Source organism: Dipodomys ordii, unplaced genomic scaffold (assembly GCF_000151885.1).
Source record: "Dipodomys ordii isolate 6190 unplaced genomic scaffold, Dord_2.0 Scaffold31, whole genome shotgun sequence".
Classification (NCBI taxonomy): Eukaryota; Metazoa; Chordata; class Mammalia; order Rodentia; family Heteromyidae; genus Dipodomys; species Dipodomys ordii.
Genome location: NW_012267247.1, coordinates 11415982 through 11438318, shown reverse-complemented (window position 1 = coordinate 11438318; position 22337 = coordinate 11415982). Strand labels below are relative to the sequence as shown.

At 38.2% G+C, this 22337-nt stretch overlaps 1 protein-coding gene across 1 annotated transcript in view; it reads left to right on the top strand.

Annotated features, from left to right (window-relative positions):
- Ncor1 (nuclear receptor corepressor 1) overlaps nucleotides 1-22337 on the top strand; it is a 168843-nt gene that overhangs the window by 104685 nt on the left and 41821 nt on the right. The window contains exons 20-23 of the mRNA XM_013016349.1: nucleotides 6416-6968; nucleotides 10338-10467; nucleotides 15256-15451; nucleotides 20499-20659. Coding sequence (XP_012871803.1) covers nucleotides 6416-6968; nucleotides 10338-10467; nucleotides 15256-15451; nucleotides 20499-20659 — 1040 coding nt within the window. The remainder of the gene's footprint in view (nucleotides 1-6415; nucleotides 6969-10337; nucleotides 10468-15255; nucleotides 15452-20498; nucleotides 20660-22337) is intronic.

Here is a 22337-nt window from a genome sequence, read left to right as displayed (position 1 = left end):
GCTGTCCCTCAGCTCTTCAGCTCAAGGCTAGCGCTCTACCACTTGAGCCACGGCACCAATTCTGGATTTTTTCTTTTTGCTTATGTGGTGCTGGGGAATTGAACCCAGGGCCTCAGGCATGCAAGGCAAGCGCTCTACCACTGAGCCACCTTCCCAGCCCCTTTTCTTTTCTTTACTGGGCTTGAACTCAGAGCTGGGGCTCTGTCCCTGAGCCTATCTGTGCTTTAGGCTAGCACTCCACCACTTGAGCCATAGTGCCACTACCAGCCTTTTCTGAGTAGTTTATTGGACATAATAGTCTTGTGGACTTTCTTGTCTGGGCTAGCTTCAAACCATAATCCTCAGATCTCAGCCTCCTGAGTAGCTAGGATTATAGGCATGAGCCACTGGCACCCAGCTCTGGTTTTGCTTTTGAGAGGTGAACTCTCAAGCTGAACATTCATTCATCTAGCTTCCATTAGCATTTCCACTTGAATACCTAAGGACTACTTCAAAGGCAACATCCAAAACAGATTTCCCCCATATTTTCTCTTTGTCTTTCTTAATGTCAGTAATCATTTTGGTAATCTTTTCTCTCATTCCTCCACGTTGTCTATCAGTGCTTGTGGCAGCAATTCCTTGATAGATTTTTCAGATTGAGAAGCCGATCTCTTCTTCCTGTCTTTTGCTGGATATTTAGTTCTGCTCCGTTCCATTGCAGTAGCTTTTTTTTTCCCTTTTGTTCTGGCCCCAGGGCTTGAACTCAGACTGAGTTCAGGCACTGTCCCTGAACCTCTTTGTGCTCAAGGCTAGTGCTTTATCACTTGAGCCACAGCACCACTTCCAGCCTTTTCTGAGTAGTTTATTGGAGATAAGAGTCTTACAGACTTTCTTGTCTGGGCAGCCTCCTGAGTAGCTAGGATTACAGGTATGAGCCACTAGCGCCTGGCTACAGTAACTTTTTGTTTGGTCTTGTTTCTTTTTGTTCCATTCTATTTTTTTCTTTCCACTTAGTAGAATGTTTATATCCAATCATGTTTATTGTCTTGCATTTTTAACAAAACTGAAATCCCAAGACCTGTTACTGATGATGCCATGTATTGAATGATCTTTGTACTTCTATAAATTTTTGGCCAGTCACTTTATTTTTGCCATACTAGAGTTTAAACTCAGGGTTTTGTGCTTGCTACGCCGACACTCTATCCCTTGATAGACTGCCTTATCCCTTTTTAAAAAAAATTATGTTTCAGATTGAGTCCCCAGTTTATGCCTTAAGCAGGCCTGGCTCTAGATCTTCCATATAGCTGGGGTAACAGGTATGCATTACCACTTCCATTTTTTATTGTTTCAAATGGCGAGTATCAAAACCTTTGTCTGGACTGGCCTCATATCACGATCTACCTGATCCGTCCCTTCTGAGAAAACTGGAATTCAGATATAAATACCCACACTTAGCCTTTTATGTTTGCTCTTTTTACTCCAGCTGTTCTGTCCTCCCTGTTGTTTCCTTATAAGACAGTCCTGTCAGGGGCCTTGGATTTTCATTTTCTTTTGTCTATAACAGTCTTCCCCAAGGGGTCCCTGGAGCCTCGCTCTCTTCTTTCCTTTGAATAGTGCCTCTGTTGACATGTCACTTTGCCTTACCTACTGCTTCATAGTCTCTGCCTTTTACAGCTGATATATCAGGTATTGATTCATTATCTGTTTCACAGGGGAATGTGGGCTCCATTGAGTGTATATAGTTTGATTTATTTCACAGCTCCTGTGTGTACTAGTACACTTCATACATACTTGAATGGTTATACAAGCTTTTTTTTTGTACAAGTGATACGTTTATAAACTTATAGTGTTAGTGTTACCTATTTTGCTTAAGGATATCTCAGAATATTTTCAGAGGTTAATATATTCTATTTTGTTAACTTCTGAACATTTAAAAAGTCTTACCAAGCAACTTGGGGCACATCTTTTAAAATATAATGAGCCAGTTTTGTTTTTTTGTTTTTGTTTTTGTTTTTTTTTGTCGGTCATGGGGCTTGAACTCTGGGCCTGGCCACTGTCCCTGAGAGCTTCAGCTCAAGGCAGCACTCTACCACTTGAGCCACAGCGCCACTTCTGGTTTTCTGAGTGTTTATTGGAGATAAGAGTTTCACGGACTTTCCTGCCTGGGCTGGCTTTGAACCATGATCCTCAGATCTCAGCTTCCTGAGTAGCTAGGATTACAGGCGTGAGCCACCAGCGCCCGGCTTAATGAGCCAGTTCTGATTTAATAAATCATCTTTTACTCTGTAATTGAAAATGTAACTTTTAATGTGGCTTAGGGTTTTTTTAGTACAAGTTATTTCTGGACTTTTGTACCCATGAATTTTCTTAGTCACTTTAGCAATTCTGGATAGTTTTAATATACCAGTTTATGGTCTATTGTAATGTCTGAAGAGTCAAGTCTTCCCTCAGTTTATTGCCATTCATCAGTGTCGGTAGTCTCTCAAGGTCTTATTCTCCCATATCCACCATTGGTTCACTTGAATTTTTCTTAAAAGTCACTTGGATTTACAGAAGTATGCATTATATGTGTCTCTGTGTGTGTGTGTGTGTTTGTGTGTGTGTGTATAAAATCAATTTTAGGGAGATTTAATTACCTTGTTGTCTATTTTTTAAATAAAATATACAAGCCAAATTGGAAGTAATTCAAGGCTCTGAAAGTATATGATAATCCAGGCACACTGTTTGTCACTAGAACTTTAATGCTCATCAAAATATATGATCTTTACCTTTACAGTGTTTATAGCTTACTAGGAAAAACATCCAAGGGTCAAATACATGTTATAAGAGCTCTGATAGAACAAATAATCTTATTAAAGATACCATAGAATCTACCCCCCACCCCCACCCCAACAGACACACACTGGGCACAGGACCACATTGTGGTTTGAACTCAGGACTTTGCAAGGCAGCTCTACTGTTTGAAGCCTCCAGCCTTCTCTACTCCTGGACCATGTATGCTGCTAGTAGTAGCTGGGTGACAGGCACATGCCACCATGCTTAAGGCCTTTTCAGTTGAGATGGGAGTCTTGAACTTTTTTTCAGGGGCTAGCTTTGAACTGTGATTGTCTTGCTTTTAGTCTCCTGAGTAACTAAGATTACCATCCCTGGCTTAGAATGCTTTTTAACCATGTGATTTTGAGCTGTTATTATTTTACTGAAAGAACCTTTCAGTAAGTGAACCTGAATAGCAGATAGAGTCCCTGTGGGACATTCAGGAAACATCAAAGCCCGTGAGACTGGCTAGTGTAAGAGCCTGTCAAGGGCATACAAGGATGGTCTTAGAGGCCCTGTTGACAGTTTTGGAACTTTCTCTTAAGAGTAATTGGGTTTCATTAAAGAATAAAGATAGAATGGGAAAGTAAGTGATAGTAGTATTTGGCATTTTAGCTTTGTCATTTTTAAGGACATATTTTTATTCTTCCAGTTTTTCTTAGTACATTTTCAAATATGTTTATTTCAAAACACTCAGTATTGCTGGGCGCTGGTAGCTCACGCCTGTAATCCTAGCTACTCAGGAAGCTGAGATCTAAGGATACGGTTCAAAGCCTGCCTGGGCAGGAAAGTCCAATTAATCTCCAATTAATCACCAGAACACTGGAAGTGGCGCTGTGGCTCAAGTGATAGAGCACTCACTTTGAGCTGAAGAGCGCAGGGACAGTGCCTAAGCCCAGAGTTCAAGCCCCATGACTGACAAAAAAACAGTATTATTGGGGTTAATGTTTTATGTCACTACTGATCACTACTAATTCTTAATACTCAAGTTTTTATTTACAAAGTTGCATTTTTGTTTTTCTTTTTTCCTGACATAATTAACATTTAATTTCAAATGCTGCTTTTCCTTAAATACTGGTTTTTTTTTGCGTGTTATACATTTTATCTTGTACTTTATATGTTTGGATTAAAATATTTATGCTGTTTAGCTTTCTTTCATTTGCTGTATGTATTTAATAATGTCTATTTTCCAGTATGTCTACTTTTCTTTTTAAATTTTTTGTCGGTTGTAGGGCTTGAACTCTGGGCCTGGGGCGCTGTCCCTGAGCTCTTCAGCTCAAGGCGAGTGCTCTAGCACTTGAGCCACAATCTCATGGACTTTCCTGCTCAGGCTGGCTTCGACCCACAATCCTCAGATCTCAGCCTCTTGAGTAGCTAGATTACAAGCATGAGCCACTGGCGCCTGGCTTGTTGTTAAAATTTTTCTTAATTTTTTTGTTGTCATAAAGGTGATATACAAAGGTTTACAGTTACATACATCAGGTATAGAGTGCATTTCTGTTTTTTTGTTTTTGTTTTGTTGGTCCTGGGGCTTGAACTCTAGGCCTGGGCACTGTCCCTCAGCTCTTCAGCTCAAGGCTAATGTTCTACCACTTGGGCCACTGAGCCACCTTCCCAGCCCTTGACTTTACCTTTCTAAGAAATTATGCTACTTGAGTTTTCCCTTGACTCCACCTTATTTCAGTTAATACATTTTTTTATACACTTGCATACCAGTGCATTTACTTACATGGTTATAAATGAATTCTGGCTTCTGCATGTGAGGAAAAACAATCTTTCTCTTTTGTCTTTCTGGTCTGCTTTAACATAATTTATTCCAGGCCCTACCATTTCTTTGCAAGTAATACAATATTGTTTACTTTTTCAAATTTATTTTAAGTTGAAAGAAAACACTTGGCTTTTTAAAATTAATTAACTTTTGAGGGGATTAGTACTTAAGTTTCAACTCTGGGCCTTTTGCTTACTAGACCTGTAGTCTACTACTTGAACCCTAGTCTTTTTTGTTATGCATGTACTGGGGCTTGAACTGAGGCCTCATTCTCTTGTCTTTTTAAAAAAAAAATTTAAAAATGGTTGTTATAAAAAGTGAGTTACAGAGGAGTTACAGTTACATAAGTCAAGTAAAGAGTACATTTCTTTTTGTTCACCCCTTCCTTTGCTTGCTTGTCGTTTTTGCTCTAAGATGGTACTCTACCACTTGAGCCATACTTTCACTTACTGCTTTTTTGCTGGTTAATTGGCGATAAGAGTCTCATAAGTTTTCTTCCCTAGCTGACTTTGAACCTCAATCATCAGTTCCTAGACTCCTAAGTAGCTAGGATTATAGACATGTACCACCAGAGGGAGGGGGGGCGGGAAGGAGGAGAAATGGGAGAGGAAAAGAAGAATTCTTTTGGGATATCTAGTTGAAGTGTCAGAAGTGTCAGAAATACATTTATAAAATGGTACAAACTATAGGAGGAAAAACCTGTCTTACCACATAAAATTAAGAATCTGAAATATTGTAGAGACTTGTTCAATGTAGTAACCTCTAGATACATGTGGTTATTGTATTTCAGATTTTGAAGACAATACCAATGGAACTTAAAATAACTGGTTACTAATTTCTTATATTGGTTACATTGAAATGCTCATATTTGGGATGCAAATGATAACATTTTGGGTTAAGGAAAAATTGTTACAGTTTTTCCTTTGTTATGTAGCTATCTAAAATTTTTATCTACAGATGCAGTTTACATTGTATTTATGTTGGATAATGCTGTTCTAGCATGCCATTTCTTTTGGTTAGCAAGAAATGTACAGAAAGAGGTTTATAGAGCCGGCCAGGCCACCGGTGGCTCACCCCTGTAATCCTAGCTACTCGGAGGCTGGGATCTGAGGATCTTGGTTCAAAGCCTGCCTGGGCAGGAAAGTCAGTGAGAGTCTTATCTCCAGAAAACCGGAAGTGGCGCTGTGGCTCAAGTGGGAGAGCACTACTAGCCTTGAGCTGAAGATCTCAGGGACAGCACCCAGGCCCAGAGTTCAAGCCCTGTGACCGACCCACCCCCCCCCAAAAAAAAGGCTCATAGAAATATACCAAAGTGCTACTTTTCCGGGGGTGGGGGGTCAGTCGTGGGGCTTGAACTCTGGGCCTGGGTGCTGTCCCTGAGATCTTCAGCTCAAGGCTAGTGCTCTCCCACTAGAGCCAAGTGCCACTTCCGGTTTTCTGGAGATAAGAGTCTCACTGACTTTCCTGCCCAGGTAGGCTTTGAACCGCGATCCTCAGATCCCAGCCTCCTGAGTAGCTAGGATTACAGGGGTGAGCCACTGGCGCCTGGCTAAAAATATACTTTTAATATAAGGATTTTTTTTTGCTTAGTTTTGTTGTTCTGTCCTTTCCACACCTAAATAAATTATTCTTAGATATCCAAAACCTTTTCACTTTCGTTTTCAGAAAGTCAAGGCAATTTTATCTTTCACTTTCATACTCTCAGGAAACTAGCTTTCCCCATGCCTGTAAATAACTTCAATGAGGTCATCAAAGGAGCATAATTCATCCTAAACCACCACTTTCAAGCATGGTTCTGTCACCACCTGAAACACGTTTATTATCAGATTTTTATGCTGTATCATTATCTTTAAGGTGCTGAAAATAGTTCTGATACAGAAAGTGCTCCTTCTCCTTCACCAGTTGAAACTGTCAAGCCCAGTGAAGACAGCAATGAAAATGCTGCTTACCGAGGAAACACCGAACCTGTGGCTGAGCTCGAGTCTACCACTGACCCGGCACCCGGTGCATCTCCCTCCTCAGCAGTTCCAAGTACAAAGGCAGTTGAGAGTGAAAGTGTGGAGACCCAGGTGACTGACAGCACCAGTGTTGAGACAGCAGAGACGATGGATGTGGACCACCAGGAGTGTGATGCTGAAGCAGGTTCTGTTCCTCATCCCCCAACCACTACCAAAGCAGAATCTGTGGATGCTGAAATGAGGCTGCCAGACAGCAGTCCATCTAAAAGTGAAGGAGATACCAAAGAAAGAGACTTGGAAAGAGCCAGTGAGAAGACAGAGCCTAGAGATGAAGATCTGGTGGTGGCTCAGCAGATAAATGCCCAAAGGCCTGAGCCCCAGTCAGACAATGATTCCAGTGCTACATGCAGTGCTGATGAAGATGTGGATGGAGAGCCTGAGAGGCAGAGGTAAGACATGTACCCTTTCCTTCTTTCCTGGTTGTTAGCTAAGTCACAATGCTAGCTGCAGAAATGATGCCTATACAAATACTGGCAAGTTAAAAGTAGCATAAAATTTTAATATTGGTGTTTATTGTTCATGTGTTTCAGTAACCAAAACAATTGAGTAATTAATATTTAATAAAATAGATTATGAATGTCTTAATCTTGTCCTATTACATATACTCTATGATAGAAGAAAAATGGAATCTCAGCTTATATAGTTATGAATAAAACTGCAGGTGACTGGTTCCTGAGGTTGGCAATAGTGGGATATGGTCAAGGTGGAAGGAGAGAGGTTCCTTGGCTCCAGCTCTGTACTTCTCTAAGCTGGCTTGATGTCAAAGCAAAGCCATCTTGGTCCAGTGTTGCAGATATAAGAAAATGCTTCAAGGGTGAAGTTATCAAGTATTTTGAAAATAATGGAGTGAGTGTAACTTAAGTACAAGTTAATGGTAATTATGATGACATATTTGTAACAAAATTTTATTAGGCTGTTCATGTTTATAAGTAAAACATCAGGTATAATGCAAATTAATTTTTAAATAGTTTTTGTCGTTAAAGACAGATTCATTAAAATGCGTATATCTTTAGGGCTTTGGGAAGTTACAGTAAAAAATACAGGAATATATGCTACTTTAATATTTTTAGTTTTCCTATGTTCTCTTTTCCATGAAAGAAGTAGAATTGTCTGTAGTCAGTAGATGTTGGATTGGTGCAAGTTCTAGATGTAAAATAGACTTAAATAGCATTTAATGAGAAAGTTAAACCTTTGTCCTTCTTTTAGCCTTTGTAACTTTTTAGTTTTAAAAAAAAAAGGCAGCTACTCACCAGAAGTTAGATTATATTCATACTTTGGCTTTTATGTATGGTTATCCTGGTAAAATTCTAATTTTAGTCCACAGCCAGTAGATTGTAAATTTCAATATATTAGAAAGGCATTTGATAATGGAATAATAAATTTAGCAATGATAACCCTGAAGAGATTTTTTTTTTAATTTAGTAGGTGCTAGAATATCCATCAATAAGAATTGAAATAAAATAGGGATTCTGCCTAACCTTTGATTTAATCAGGAAATTGAACCATTGAGATCAGTCTTTTTCCCCCTTTGCATTACAGTAATCTAGATTTTTGTTTTTTGGGGTTTTTTGGGGGTCCAGTCGTGGGGCCTGAACTCTGGGCCTGGGTGCTGTCCCTTAGCTCTTCAGCTCAAGGCTAGTGCTCTACCACTTGAGCCACAGCGCCACTTCTGGCTTTTTTCTTTTTGCTTATGTGATGCTGAGGAATCGAACCCAGGGCCTCAGGCATGCAAGGCAAGCGCTCTACCACTGAGTCACCTTCCCAGCCCATGTAATCTAGATTTTTAAGTCCCATTTTTTAACTAGAGTAAATGTATGTACATTTAAGTAGTCTTTTCTAAATGAACTCTTAATGAAAACATCTCATTTGAAATAGGAATTATTTGTGTTCTGTGTTCATTTTGGTAACTATATATAAAAGGGAAAAACTAGAATGGCAGCAGTTTTGAAGATTGAGTATCCATGACGGTAGTCTTGTAGGTAAATAATTGCTTGTATGTAGCTCAGTGATAGCGTGCTTGCTAATTAGAAGGTACAGGCCCTGAGCTTGATTCCCTACACTAGATAAAAACAAAACAAAAAATTAGTAAAAACATGTTGGTTTCTGAATGACAATTCAAAGTCTCTATTATTTCCAAATTATTGGAATACACTTTCAATTTCCTGCATATCATCTTTTTTAATGAAATATGTTAGTTTTATATATTCTCATTTTCTTACCAGTTAATATGTTTTAAAATATTTTTACCTTTCCTCAATTACTGATAGCATTGAGAAATATGAGCAAGCCTATAAGACATGTCACTAGTGTACAATTTCCCCGTTCATATATGAGATCCCTAAACTATGTAGGTACTAGAGCAGAGTGAATGAAGCAGGTACGGCGTGTTAGATGTTATAAGGAACTGCGTGAGCAGAACTGTCCATATGGAAGTTGCTTTGTGGGAATGCTGGTTCTGTTCTTGGTTCTTCCCGTTTTCATGAGAAGTCAGAAGCTTGTAATTTGGCTTAAGCTCCATTTTTTCAATGGCAATGGCTTATACTCTGTTCCCAGCAAGACATCCTGTATTAGGTAACTAATTTTATCCTACATTAATATGTTAGTGTTAAATTAAGACTATTTTTATTGGCTTTCATTCACACTTGTTTTGTTGGTTAGATGTAGATAACTAAAATCAGATAAATTTCAACTTGTAAGTTGATATTATTTGGAAAATTAGTATTATAAGTTCCTTTTTATTGCTTTTTTATTTTTTTAAGGAGTTGTACAAAGGGGTTATAATTTCATAAGTTAGGTTATGAGTACAATCCTTGCTGGACATTTTCAACCCTTCCTTTGCATTCCCCTAATTTCCCCTCCCATCTCGACCCACGTTATATTTTTCAACATAGCATACATTGAATACAATTAGTGCATTTGCTAACCCTTCTCCCTTCCATTTCTATGCCTTGCCCTTTGCCTACCTCCCCAAAGAAAAACAAAATTAAACAAAAATAGCATTAAAAAGACCCCAGTATGTTTCCAATTCTTGGAATTTGTTTTGATTAAAAAGTACATGAGATGTTCAGAGGATTCCTCCTCTTCAGATAACCTCCTGTAGTCGGTTTGTGTGTAAATATACAAAGACCTGTATAAGTTTAGTTGTATTTTAGATCTAGCTTCCATATGAGAAAAAAAACATGGGCCATTGATCTATGAGTTTGTCTTACTTCACTTAATATGATTTGTTTTAGGTCCATCCATTTCCCTGCAAAAGACATAGTATTATTCTTGCTAATGGATGAGTATAATTCCATTGTATATAAGTACCATATTTCCTTGATCCACTCATCTATATTTAAGCATCTAAGCTGTTTGCATATCTTTTTTTTGTGAATAGTGAAGCAGTGAACAAGGATGTGCAAGTGTCTTTATCATATACTGATTTATAATGTTCTGGGTAGATGCCCGAGTAGTATGGCTGGGTAGTTCTATGTTTAGTCAGAGTGGTTATACTATTTACATTCCCAGCAGTACTACAGTAGGGTTCCTATTTCCCCACATCTCTGCCAGCATGTTCAAATGTTTCTTATTTAAGTGGTTCTGGAGATTGAATCTAGGTCTTGCATGTACTAGGTAATACTCTGTACGTATCTTGTTAAGAGTTAATGTGATAGATATATGAGTAGGTACATACCTTTTGACTTAAAAGGAATTATGATTCTACATTTGAATAGAGTTTTATTAAAATATATTTTATCTGTTTTTTCCAATTACAGAATATTTCCTATGGATGCAAAGCCTTCATTGTTAAATCCCACTGGATCTATACTAGTCTCATCCCCAATAAAACCAAATCCATTGGACCTGCCACAGCTTCAGCATCGAGCTGCTATTATCCCACCCATGGTAAGTTTTTATTGCAAGAAATGTAAAGTCAAAGTACAAAACTCTTTTAGACATATTTCTACTTTCCTTTAATTTGTTCTTGATCTATATAAAAAACATATAATACAACATTAACTATCAACAAATTTTACGTAGATAGCTCATTAGTTTAGAATATATTTATGCTGTTAGGAAACTGAACTCTAGAACTTTTTCCTCTTCCAAATCTGAAACTGTATATTAAAGAAAAACTCTTTTCCTAGCCAACTGCAACTTTGTCTAGCCATTAGGAATCACCATTCTTTTATTTCTGTGAGTATGACTAATTAGATATCACTGAACTGTTTTGATACTGCAACACTTCTGATACCAAATATGTATCTTCTTTCCTCACACCAGCCAGTTTCCCAAATACACATCAAGTACCTAGAATTCAATTGTGCTTTTTTTTTTTACACTTGCATTACAGAGGGCTGAATTCTGAATTCAGATTGCAGTACCATTCAAGCTACTCCTCTAGTCCTTCTTTGTTTTATAGATAGGTTCTTGAGCCTTTTCCCCACTGGTCTCAGACCTCCATCCACCTTTCTCCACCTCCTAAGTTGCTGGGGTCACAGGTGTATACCACATGCTTGGCTTCAATTAATTTTTGTTGTTGTTGTTGTCAGTTGTGAGACTTGAACCCTAAGGGCTTGGGTGCTGTCCCTGAACTTACTTGGAGCCATAGCTCCACTTCCAGTTTTCTGCTGGTTCATTGGAGATAAAAGTCTCATGGACTTTCCTGTCCAGGCTGGCTTCGAACCAAGGTTCTCAGTTCTCAGCCTCTTGAAGAGTTAGGATTATAGGTGGCTTATACCTATAAGCCACCAGTGTCCAGCCTTTCAACTAAGTTTTGATAGCATCCTGTGTTAGTGTTAAACTCTACAAATGTAATTCTCATTTCAGATGGCAGTTATACAAGCAGTGGTTCCTAGGTTATCTATACTTCTGTCCAACTAGTTTAAAAGTCAGGTTTTGCTGGGCTGGTGGCTCATGTTTGTAATCCTAGCAGTTCAGTAGATTTAGATCTGAGGATTGTGGTTTGAACCCAGCCTGGGCAGAAAGATTTCCTGACCCTCTTTGCAGGTTCAGTACTTTGCCAGAATGTCTCACAAAACTTAAGAGAGCACTATATTACTAGTCTGTTAGAAAAGATACAACTCAGAAATAGCCAATTGCCTAGGACTAGGTATGTGAGAATGGGTGTAGAATTTCTGTGCTCTCTCTGGACTACGCCATTCCCTCAGTGCTTCCAAGTGCAACCCCTGCGGCCCCATTTAGGGGTGCTTATGGGACTTTCATTATGTATATGAGACTGTTAAATCATTGGCCTTCAGTGATGAATGTGTGAATTTCCAGCTCCTCTCCCTTCCCTAGAGGTTGGAGTTTGGGTGGCACGAACAAACCATCCCATTTTTATAAAAAATATACTTTGAACTCTTTAGACAGTCCAAGAGCCAGGAACAAAGATCAAATAGTTAACTTTTCTTACACCATAGTACCTTCCTTAAATGGAATCATGCAGGCCTCCGAGTTAACTTGAAAGTTGTCATGTAAGAAGTCATATTTTGGTTGGACCAAAGAAATTCATTTTGGCTTTGTAGAATACAGGATGAAAAGCCATGTTTATATGTAAGTCAGAGCACAAGAGACAAAAATGTTCTGTATGTGTTAAAGTAAGCTATAAACCATGGCAGTCTTTAGATAACGGATTCTGAAACAGTTAAATTTCTAGAGCCTTCTATGGCTGTTTATTGTTCATAAATATATGTTGATTTATTTAGTTATAAATACTTCATGAATTTAGCATGAATAGAAAAACACATAAGAAAAATATATTTGCCATGTGGGGCAAGTGTTGTAAAAGAAAGAGGCTACAGTGAATAGCAAACTGGAAGGACTTACCATATTAAAAAATTATTATTGTCATTATAATGGTGATATACAGAGGGGTTGTAGTTACGTCGATCAGGCAAAGTGTACATTTCTTTTTGGACAGTGTCACCCCTCTGTTGCTCTCTCCCAGTTTCCCCCTCCCATCCCACATACAAGTTGTATAGTTCATTTTCAACATAGTGAGTGTCCAGTGAGTACCATTGCTGCATTTGTTCACCCTTTGTCCCCTTACACTGCCAAAGACATATAAACAAACAGAACAAAAAGAAAATAAAAACAGCAAAAAAGAAAAAAAAAACCTCTTGTTTCCATTACCTGGAATTCATTTTGAAAATATTTTGTGTGATATATGCATATAGGCATTTTGCCTTTCTGTTCTTCTCTTAAGAGTATCTTCCTTTGGTCTCACTATGTGTGTGAATGCCTAGAAACCTGTATAATTTATTATATCCTGGTGTATTTTAGATCTAGTTTCCACATGAGAGAAAACATGTGTTATTTGTCTCTCTGACTTTGGCCTACCTTACCTCACATGATCTGTTCTAGGTCCACCCATTTCCTAGCATAATATTCTTTCTAATGACTGTAAAATTCTGTTGTGTACAGGTATCACACTTTTTGGATCCATTCATCTATTGTGGGCATCTGGCTATTTCCATATCTTGACTATTGTGAATAGTGCAGCAGTGAACATGGATGGGCAAGTGTCTTTATGGTATCCTGGCTTCTGATATTCTGGGTAGATACCCAGGAGTGATATGGCTGGGTTGTAGGGAAGGTCTATATTTCATTTTTTGAGGAAGCTCCAGACTGCTTTCCAGAGTAGTTGAATGAGTTTACATTCTCACCAACAGTGCAGTAGGGTTCTTTTTCCCCCACAGCCTGCCAACAGTTGTTGTTAGAATTCACAATGTTGGCTACTCTAACTGGGGTGAGATGGAAATCAGAGTTGATTTGATTTGCATTTCCTTTATGGCCAGGGATGATGAACCATTTCCTCACGTGTTTCTTTGTCATCTTACCCCTTTTTCTGAGATGTCTCCCCTTAGCTCCTTTGCACACTTAGTGATTTGTTTACTAGCTTTGGGAGGGGTTACTTTCTTTTTCTTTTGTTGGTCGTGGGGCTTGAACTTGAACTGTGGGCCTGGAAGATGTCCCTGAGCTCTTCAGCTCAAGGCTAGCACTTGAGCCACAGCGCCACTTCCCGTTTTCTGATGGTTTATTGGAGATAAGAGTCTCACAGACTTTCCTTCCTGTGCTGGCTCTGAACTGTGATCCTCAGATCTCAGCCTCCTGAGTAGCTAGGATTACAGGCGTGAGCCACTGGCCCCTGGCTCATGGGAGGGGTTAGTCTCTTGAGCTCCTTGTACTTTTAGATATTAGGCCTTGGTCTGATTTATTGCTGGTAAAGGTCTCCTAATCTGTTGTCTGTCTTTATAGTTTAGTAACTGTCCTTTGCTGTGCAGGAACTTTTTATTTTGATATAATCCTATTTTGTCAACTCTATCTGCTGTGCCCCTGGGACTCTTTTCAAAAAGTTTTTGCCTGGGCTGGGAAGGTGGCTCAGTGGTAGAGCGCTTGCCTTGTATGCATGAGGCCCTGGGTTCGATTCCTCAGCACCACATAAGCAAAAAGAAAAAAGCCGGAAGTGGCGCTGTGGCTCAAGTGGTAGAATGCTAGCCTTGAGCTGAAGAGCTGAGGGTCAGCGTCCAAGCCCAGAGTTCAGGCCCTATGACCAGACCCATAAACAAAAAACAAAACAAAAAAAAGTTTTTGCCTATGCCTATGAGTTCTAGTGTTTTTTCCTAATCTGTCTTGCAGCAATTTCAAAGTTCCAGTTCTAACATTGAGGACTTACCATGTTTTACTGAATGGTTAGGAATGGCATGTCCGTTACTATCCTGAATAAAATTGATATGTTAATTGATTGTGGGAGGGAAGGCAGTTGATTAGTCAGGGATAAGGGCTAGGTTTTTGACTTGTCTATTTCCAAGATGGAGAGCATTAAAAAACAGCATTAGGTTTAGGAAATGCAAAGTTCTATTTTGAGTCTAAGTTCTGAATTGCTTATCCAATAGATGCAAAGGCCTTGAGTGACTTAAAGATAGGCAGTTTTATATGAATATGAAATGAAGGGGAAGTTTTTAAATCATTACCATATGGATGCCATTTAAATCTACAGAAATGGGGCTTGGAGTTTGGCTCAAATGGTAGAACATCTGCCTAGCAAGGTAATACAGGGCCCTGATCTCAAACCCAGTATCACTTCTCCTCCCCACATACCCCAAATCTATAGAAATGAGTATAATTGCCTGATGAACAGAGAGACCAGGAATAGGACCCAGGAGCAAGCCAGAATGGACTTGGCCACCATAAATTAGAACCAGTTAATATTCTTTAATTTCTAATTTTTGATTTATCTCAGCATTCATGATTTATATTGTGTTCAGTTCTGAAAATAACCACATAGTGTTTTAATCATTCTTCTTGAAGATTACTTTTATTGAAACATGGTAAGGCTGGGTGTCTGTGGCACATATCTGTAATCCTAACTCTCTGGAGATTGAGATCTGAGGATTGTAGTTCACAGCCAGCCCATGCTGGAAAGTCTATGAGATGCTTATCTCCAGTTAACCACCAGCAAGTCCAAAGCTGTGGCTCAAGTGGTAGAGAGCCAACCTTGAGCACAAAAGCTCAGGGACAGTGCCTAAGTCCTAAGTTTAAATCCCAGGATGGGTGCAAAAAAGAGACAACAAAAAATGCTAAAATCAGCAGCCAGTAATATGGCAGAAATAAGCTTTTTTTTGGGGGGGAGTAGCATATCGTAAGTACTATACCCAGTCCATTGGTACATAGTTGTTTTTCTTCTTGCAGGTTTCCTGCACCCCATGTAATATGCCAATTGGAACCCCTGTAAGTGGCTATGCTCTCTACCAGCGACACATTAAGGCAATGCATGAGTCAGCACTCTTGGAGGAACAGAGACAGAGGCAAGAACAGATAGATTTGGAATGTAGAAGTTCTACAAGCCCGTGTGGCACTTCCAAGAGTCCAAACAGAGAATGGGAAGGTAAGCAAATGCACCCGTGACCACAATATTTCAGAATACAAACAGCTAAATCCAAGGTAGTATCCTTTGCACTTTGTAAGTTATCAGCATTTCAGGACTTCTGTTACACTAATAGATATTATCACTATTAAAAGAAACTACTAAGAGAAACCTCTATGTGCTTTGTAAAAGAGATGTTTCATGTTCCATTCATCTGAATTTTCAGAGTGAGTGGGAACTGTTAATTCTTCGAAGCAGATCACCTACCCACTACAGTATAATCTTTACTCTGACATATTGAAGACAACTTTGCATTATCTAGTGCTAGTCCCATCTTGGCTCAGTCTTCAAACTGTTGGCTGACCTAACCTTTCTAGCTTTTGTGAAAATACTAATACTCACCTGTCTTGCTGGGCTATAAATTCAAGAAAGAACAAGTATTCTGTACTGTTAAATAATCCATAGCTCAGCATTTATATACAATATATCATATATGAATTAGTATATTAATGTGTTCATATTGTAATAGATATTATGGAAATACCTGTCATCATTGTTGTTTTACTTACTATTTCCAGTGCTAGATTAGAGTTGGTGTATCTTATTGATGAGTAATCCAATTTTGCTACTTAATAATTTTAGACATGGCTAGAAACAGTGCATGAGCTAATTAATTATATGTCACAAAAGCATAATGTGCTGATGCTGAGAATGTCAGAATACAAAAATCATGGATGATTCATATAAGATTGATTAGCTTTAATATGCTATGCACACATATCTAGGTACATATAAAATAGGAACAGTGGAATTTAACTGATTCTTCTGATTCCTTATCTCCTACCCAAATCAGACCAGTAATGAATTAATAGTTACATAAAACCTTGAAACGCTTATGCTAGACTTTTAAATATAAACTCATTGATGTTTCAAATCTTATGATAGTGAAAAATGTGAACCAAGACAATAATAATCACCAACCCATACAGTATATGCTATAGTGATTATTTCTTTTTCTTCCTTTTTTTTTTTTTTGTTGTTGTTGCTTTAGTGCTGGTAATCAAGCTCAGAGCAATGCCCGGTGCTCACCAAGCTACATTTCGACTCTCCCCCCGCACCCCCCCCCCAATAGGATCTCACAGTGTAGCTCAGGCTGTCCTTGAACTAAATATCCTCCTGCATAGTGGGATTTCATGCATGCACCATCATGTCCAGCCTTATACAACATTTATTGAAGTAAACACATAGGCTTTTAGTATATTGTATCTAGAAACTTCTTAATCCCTAGTTTTGTAGTTAAGGCCATACATACTTACCAGTTTCATGTTGAAGGAATGATTTAAATGGATACCTTAAAAGAAATACTTTTATTGCTATGTATATATCTTTGCCAATATTTTTTTTTCTGATTTAAGATTTTGTGCATGCTGCACTAGTGCTCTACCATTGAGCAATGCACCTAACCCTGAAGTATTTGTCTTTTGAGCATCCCAATTAAAAAGAATTTCTTTTAGGAGAGAATGAATATTGGAATAATTAGGACAATGTATTTTATTTTTCCTGTCTTGGTTATGTTTAAGAAGTATCTGGTCACTGGGCACTGGTGGCTCATGCCTGTAATCTTAGCTATTCAGGAGGCTGAGATCTGAGGATTGCAGTTTGAAGCCAGCCCTGGCAGAAGAGTCCCTATGAGACTCTTATCTCCAATTAACCACTCAAAAACTGGAAGTGACACTGTGGCTCAAGTGGTAGAGTTCTAGCCTTGGCACAAGGAGGCTCAGGGACAGTGCCTAGGCCCTAAGTTCAAACCCCCCCCCCGACTGACCCTCCTCTCTCTACTCCCTACCTCCTACCCCCCCCCCAAATAAAAACCAGGCAACACTTGTTACCTGTTTGTCTCAATGTGAATGGTATAGTTATTGTAAATGTTCCCTGTTAAACTTACTTAAAGCTTTTTCTTCCTCCTTAAAAAGCTTTTAATAATAAAAAAAGCTTAGTGAATTGCTTTTACTTTCAAATAACATTCACATGAATTGACCCCACTTTATTGATAATCTTTCAATGAAAAAACTCAAATTTACTTTGCATGTAAATAGTTAGAATTGTTCTAATATAACAAAATCTATCCAGTCAAAATAAGAATTTTTGCTTCTGTATAGCTGAACTTATTATTTTGCATTTTTTATATGTAGAACCATTTCTGCATTTTTAAAAATGCTGATATGACCAGTAAATTTTTCTTAGGAGCTTAGTTATAAACTTGCTGAAATGGTAAAACAACAACTGTGAAATTTTAATGTTATGCCAAATTTTGAAGGATACCCCAGTGTCTTCTCCAGTTAACCACCTAGTCTTTCACTGAGATACTATTGCAGTGTGATTGATAGCTCAGTCTGGAATCATTTTTTTTTTTTAAATAGTCCCTTGGCTGGAAAGTTAGGTATGATTCTTTTAATCCTTAATTCCCTCGTGTATAAAATGCTACTAATCTCAGTGGGTTTATGAGGGCAAATGAGATAATTCATGAATGGCACAGTGGCTAGCACTTGAAAATTAGTTCTAGCCGGGCACCAGTGGCTCATGCCTGTAATCCTAGCTACTCAGGAGGAAGAAAATTAGTACTACTAGCACTGTTTCTGATTTCTAAAAATAGCTCTTCATAACTTGAAATAGATAGCAGATCTTTATTTGAAAGCAATTACATACCTCAACACTTACTGTGAAATTCAAGAGATGTTCCTTTTTGGTTGGGACTTTCAGAACACCTACTATTTACTAATGCAAGATAGTAAGGAAAAAAAAGTTTATGTATATGAAAGTAAAAGACAAATTGTTATTTATAGAGGAGGATCCACTACAAAGTATAAAAGAATCAATTTTAAGTAAAAAGGAAAATTCACTGTTTCTTAGAATAAGTTGTTACATTGAAATTTACATTTTTCCTATTTACTGCCTAATACAGTTATGTGGATACACACACATGAATATATATTATTACTCCATATATGTAAAAGAGATGATTTCCTTAGCAAGAGAATGGAAACTGTCTAGGAGTTATTTTTAACAAATGTACAAACTATGTGACAAATTAGAAAATTCAATATTAAATATTCATACTTTTAATACAAGTACATGTACATTCCAGTGACACTTTGTTTGGGAGGCAGTATTATTCAAAATGAATTTAAATAATAAATTTATCTGGAAGAATAAATGGATAAGACTAAGGACACAAAAAGTAATAAAATGGATGGGAAATTGTTTTGACAGACTTTGAAATGCTTCATATCTTAAATGATTAGACATAGATTTTTCTTTATGCTTTTCTGATTTTCAAAAATTGCTACTGTATATCAATTTCATTTAAAAAAGGGAGAAACTTATCTTTGCAAGATGGTATACACTTATAATCACAGCACATGGGAGGCAGAGGCAGTAGCATCTTCAGTTCCAGGCTAGCCTGGGCTATATATACAGCCTGTTTGAAATTAAAAAAAAAAAGATTAGAGTGTTAATATGACTGCATTTCTGGCATGCCTTTTAAATGTTCAAAATTTTTTATATCATGTCTTATTATTTTCATTTTTATTATTACAGATGTAGCTTAAAAAATTTCTAGCTAGGCGCTGGCGGCTCATGCTTTTAATCCTAGCTACTCAGGAGGCTAAGGTCTGAAGATCATGGTTTGAAGCCAGCCTGGGCAGGAAAGCCCATAACACTCTTATCTCCCATTAACCACCAGAAAGCTGGATGTGGCATTGTGGCTTAAGGTGGTAGAGTGCTAGTCATGAGCAAAAGAGCTCAGTGATAGTGCCCAGGCCCAGAGTTCAAGCCCCATGATCAACCAAAAAAAAAAAATGTTTCTGTAGAACTGTTGATCTACATTGTTTTTGTAAAAGGCGTCTTTCATTTCTTATTTACTTAAGCTGTTAGCATCAGCAGGCTAATTTCAGGGATTAAATTCTTCATAATGCTGACCTCTAATTCTTGCTAGACTTGGATTCACAGAGCTACTTGTTAGTCTGATGTTTGCTTGTTATAATTTTACTGTATGTTAAAACATTTGGTTCTCCTTCAGAAAGAATTTTTGTCATTTTAAGGAAGAGCTGTGACTGCATTTTTGAGTATTTTTATTAGGTCATAGTGGTATTGGACATATTGAGATTTATAGGATTTCTTAATTTCTCCAATGAGTGTACTTCCCTCCCTTCCCCCAGACCTTTCAGGCCTTGTTAAAAGCATATAAATGGATCTTCCCCTGAATGGTGGGGGCTTGGTCCTTTCACACTATTTTAATTTGGGGTTCTTCCCTTATTTTGATAACTTTAACTTTCATAGGAAAATCAGTCGCCTATATGCCTTATGCTGAGGTCACACGTGTTCTAGAACAGGAAGCACAGATGCACAGTACCGCAGCAAGGTCAGCCTCACCGTGTAGGCTCTCTCCAAGAGAAGTCAGTAAAGCCGCTCCACAGCCTGATAGGAGTACAGCCCGCTATAGTGTCCCGCCAGGTAAATATCACCCCTCTGTGCAGTGGCCATCAGCCATTACCCACAGATGTTCCATGTGGGTGGTTTAATCTCATGAATAAAGTGTTCTTCTAGGACATGTCCTTCCTAATCTCAAAATGACATTCTTCTTTCTCTACATCCCATTGTCACTTTTACTCAGTTCAGATTTCATTGGGCCACTGGGAAGTTTTCTGTTCACACATTTATACTATGACATTGACTGCATTTTCTTTTAAAAGTGTATCTATCCACTTTGTAAAAATCTTGAGAAATAACCCCTCAGAAATTCAAGTGTGCTGTGAGAGCCAAAAATCAGTAAATATTTCTCAGTTTATGCCAGGTGCACAGAGGATGTGTAGTGAGTTGTCAGCCAGGTTTGCATACTCTATGAAACAAAGACCAGCATCTGTTCCTCAGAAGCCCCTTTTTTCTTACTTCCATTGTAAGATCCAAAGGGTGATGGATGTAGAAAAATTATGGAAGATTGACTGAAATAGGTAGCCTGTGGCAAACGAGGAAATTGATTCTATTAAATCATGTTTTCCTTTTTTAAAAGTCCTCCAACCTGCTCCACATCAAGTGATAACTAATCTCCCTGAAGGGATTCGACTTCCAACAACTCGACCAACCAGGCCACCACCTCCTCTCATCCCATCATCTAAAACCACAGTGGCTTCAGAGAAACCATCCTTTATAATGGGAGGCTCCATCTCACAGGTAAAATGGTTTTCTTCATGACAGACTTCTGTTGAATACTGCTTCAGTAATACTTTTTCCTCCTCACACTAATCTAACTGTAGTAATAAATAATTGGAATATGAAATGTACAGAGACAAGGACCCAGAAAATGCACACTTGCTAGACTGCATACCACATATAGGAACATTGATTTATGTTCCAAAATTGAGTGGCCAGTGCATATCACCTGATTTGATGGATTAAAAGCACATTATTGGGTAGTATGGAAGTAAATTAAAATGGAGTTTTTTCATGTACTAGACTATTTGGTGACTATTGTAAAGGCTGTAAATATTAATTATAGGTGATTGGTATTATTCCTACTTTATTCTGACTAGCCTCTAATGTTGTTTCTGAAACTTCGTTTTTTCAAACTGAAATATGGTCCAGTCTTAATGGTTTGGTTAGTTTTGGGTCAGATGCACAACCAGCAGCCATACCCTTATCAAGTTATTGAACAGTCCCATGTCTTCAGAAAGTTATCTCTTGTTCCTTCCTTAGCATTTTACCTTCCCATTGATTGAAACAACCAGTTTTACTTTCTGTTGTCATAATCTTGCCTTTTCTTGAACTTCATATGAATCATGGGCTTAAACTCAGGGCCTGAGCTCTATACTCAAGGCTAGTGCTCCACCAATGTGATCCACAATGCCATTTGGATTTTTGAGTGGTTAATTGGAGATAAGAGTTTCAACTGAGATCCTAAGATCTTAGCCTCCTGAGTAGCTAGGATTACAGGTATGAGCCACCAGAGCCCAGCAACAGTGTACATTCTTTCTGTCCCTTTAACTTTAAGGACATAGTTTTTATAAAATCAGTATATACTTGGGGAAGAGGGAGTGGTACTGTGTTTAAAATCATAACCTTTTTAGACTGTCATCTTACTACTTCAGCCATATTCCTCCAGCCTTGCTTTTTGATCTCTTTTTTCTTTTAAATTATCTTTAAGTAGTTGTAAAAAGGAGTTTCAATTCAACATGTTAATTTTATGAGTACAGTACATCTTGATTAGTATCACCCCTTCCATTTTGCTGGTTATTTGCAGATGGAGTTTAGTAAATTTTTTTTCTGGGCTGACCTCAAACCATAATCCTCCAGAAACATGATCCTCCAAATCTCAGCTTCCTGAGTAGGTAGTATTAGTTTACAGTTAGGAGCCATTGGGGCCTAGTGGGTGGGTGTGTGGGTGTGCTTTTTTTGTTCACAGCTGGTATTCTACCACTTGACCTCTCTAGTCTAGCTATTTTGCTGGTTAATTGGAGATAATCTCATGGATTTTTTTTTCTGCCTCCACTGGCTTCAAAGCCCTACTCAGATCTCAGTCTCCTAAAATAACTAGAATTACTGAAGGAGCCACCGTGTTCAGCTTCTGTTGCCTTTTTATTGCTGGAAAGTATTCCAGTGTATGAGTTTACCAGTTTGTTTATCCATTCTCCTGTTGATAGAAAACTGAATTGTTTCTAGGTTTTGTTTCTGATAAATGAAGTTGCTGTGAACATTTTTTATTTTTTTTGGTTCCGGTTGTGGGGCCTGAACTCTGAGCCTGGGTGCTGTCCGTCAGCTCTTCAGCTCAAGGCTAGCACTCTACCACTTGAGCCACAGCGCCACTTCTGGCTTTTTTCTTTTTGCTTATGTGGTGCTGAGGAATCGAACTCAG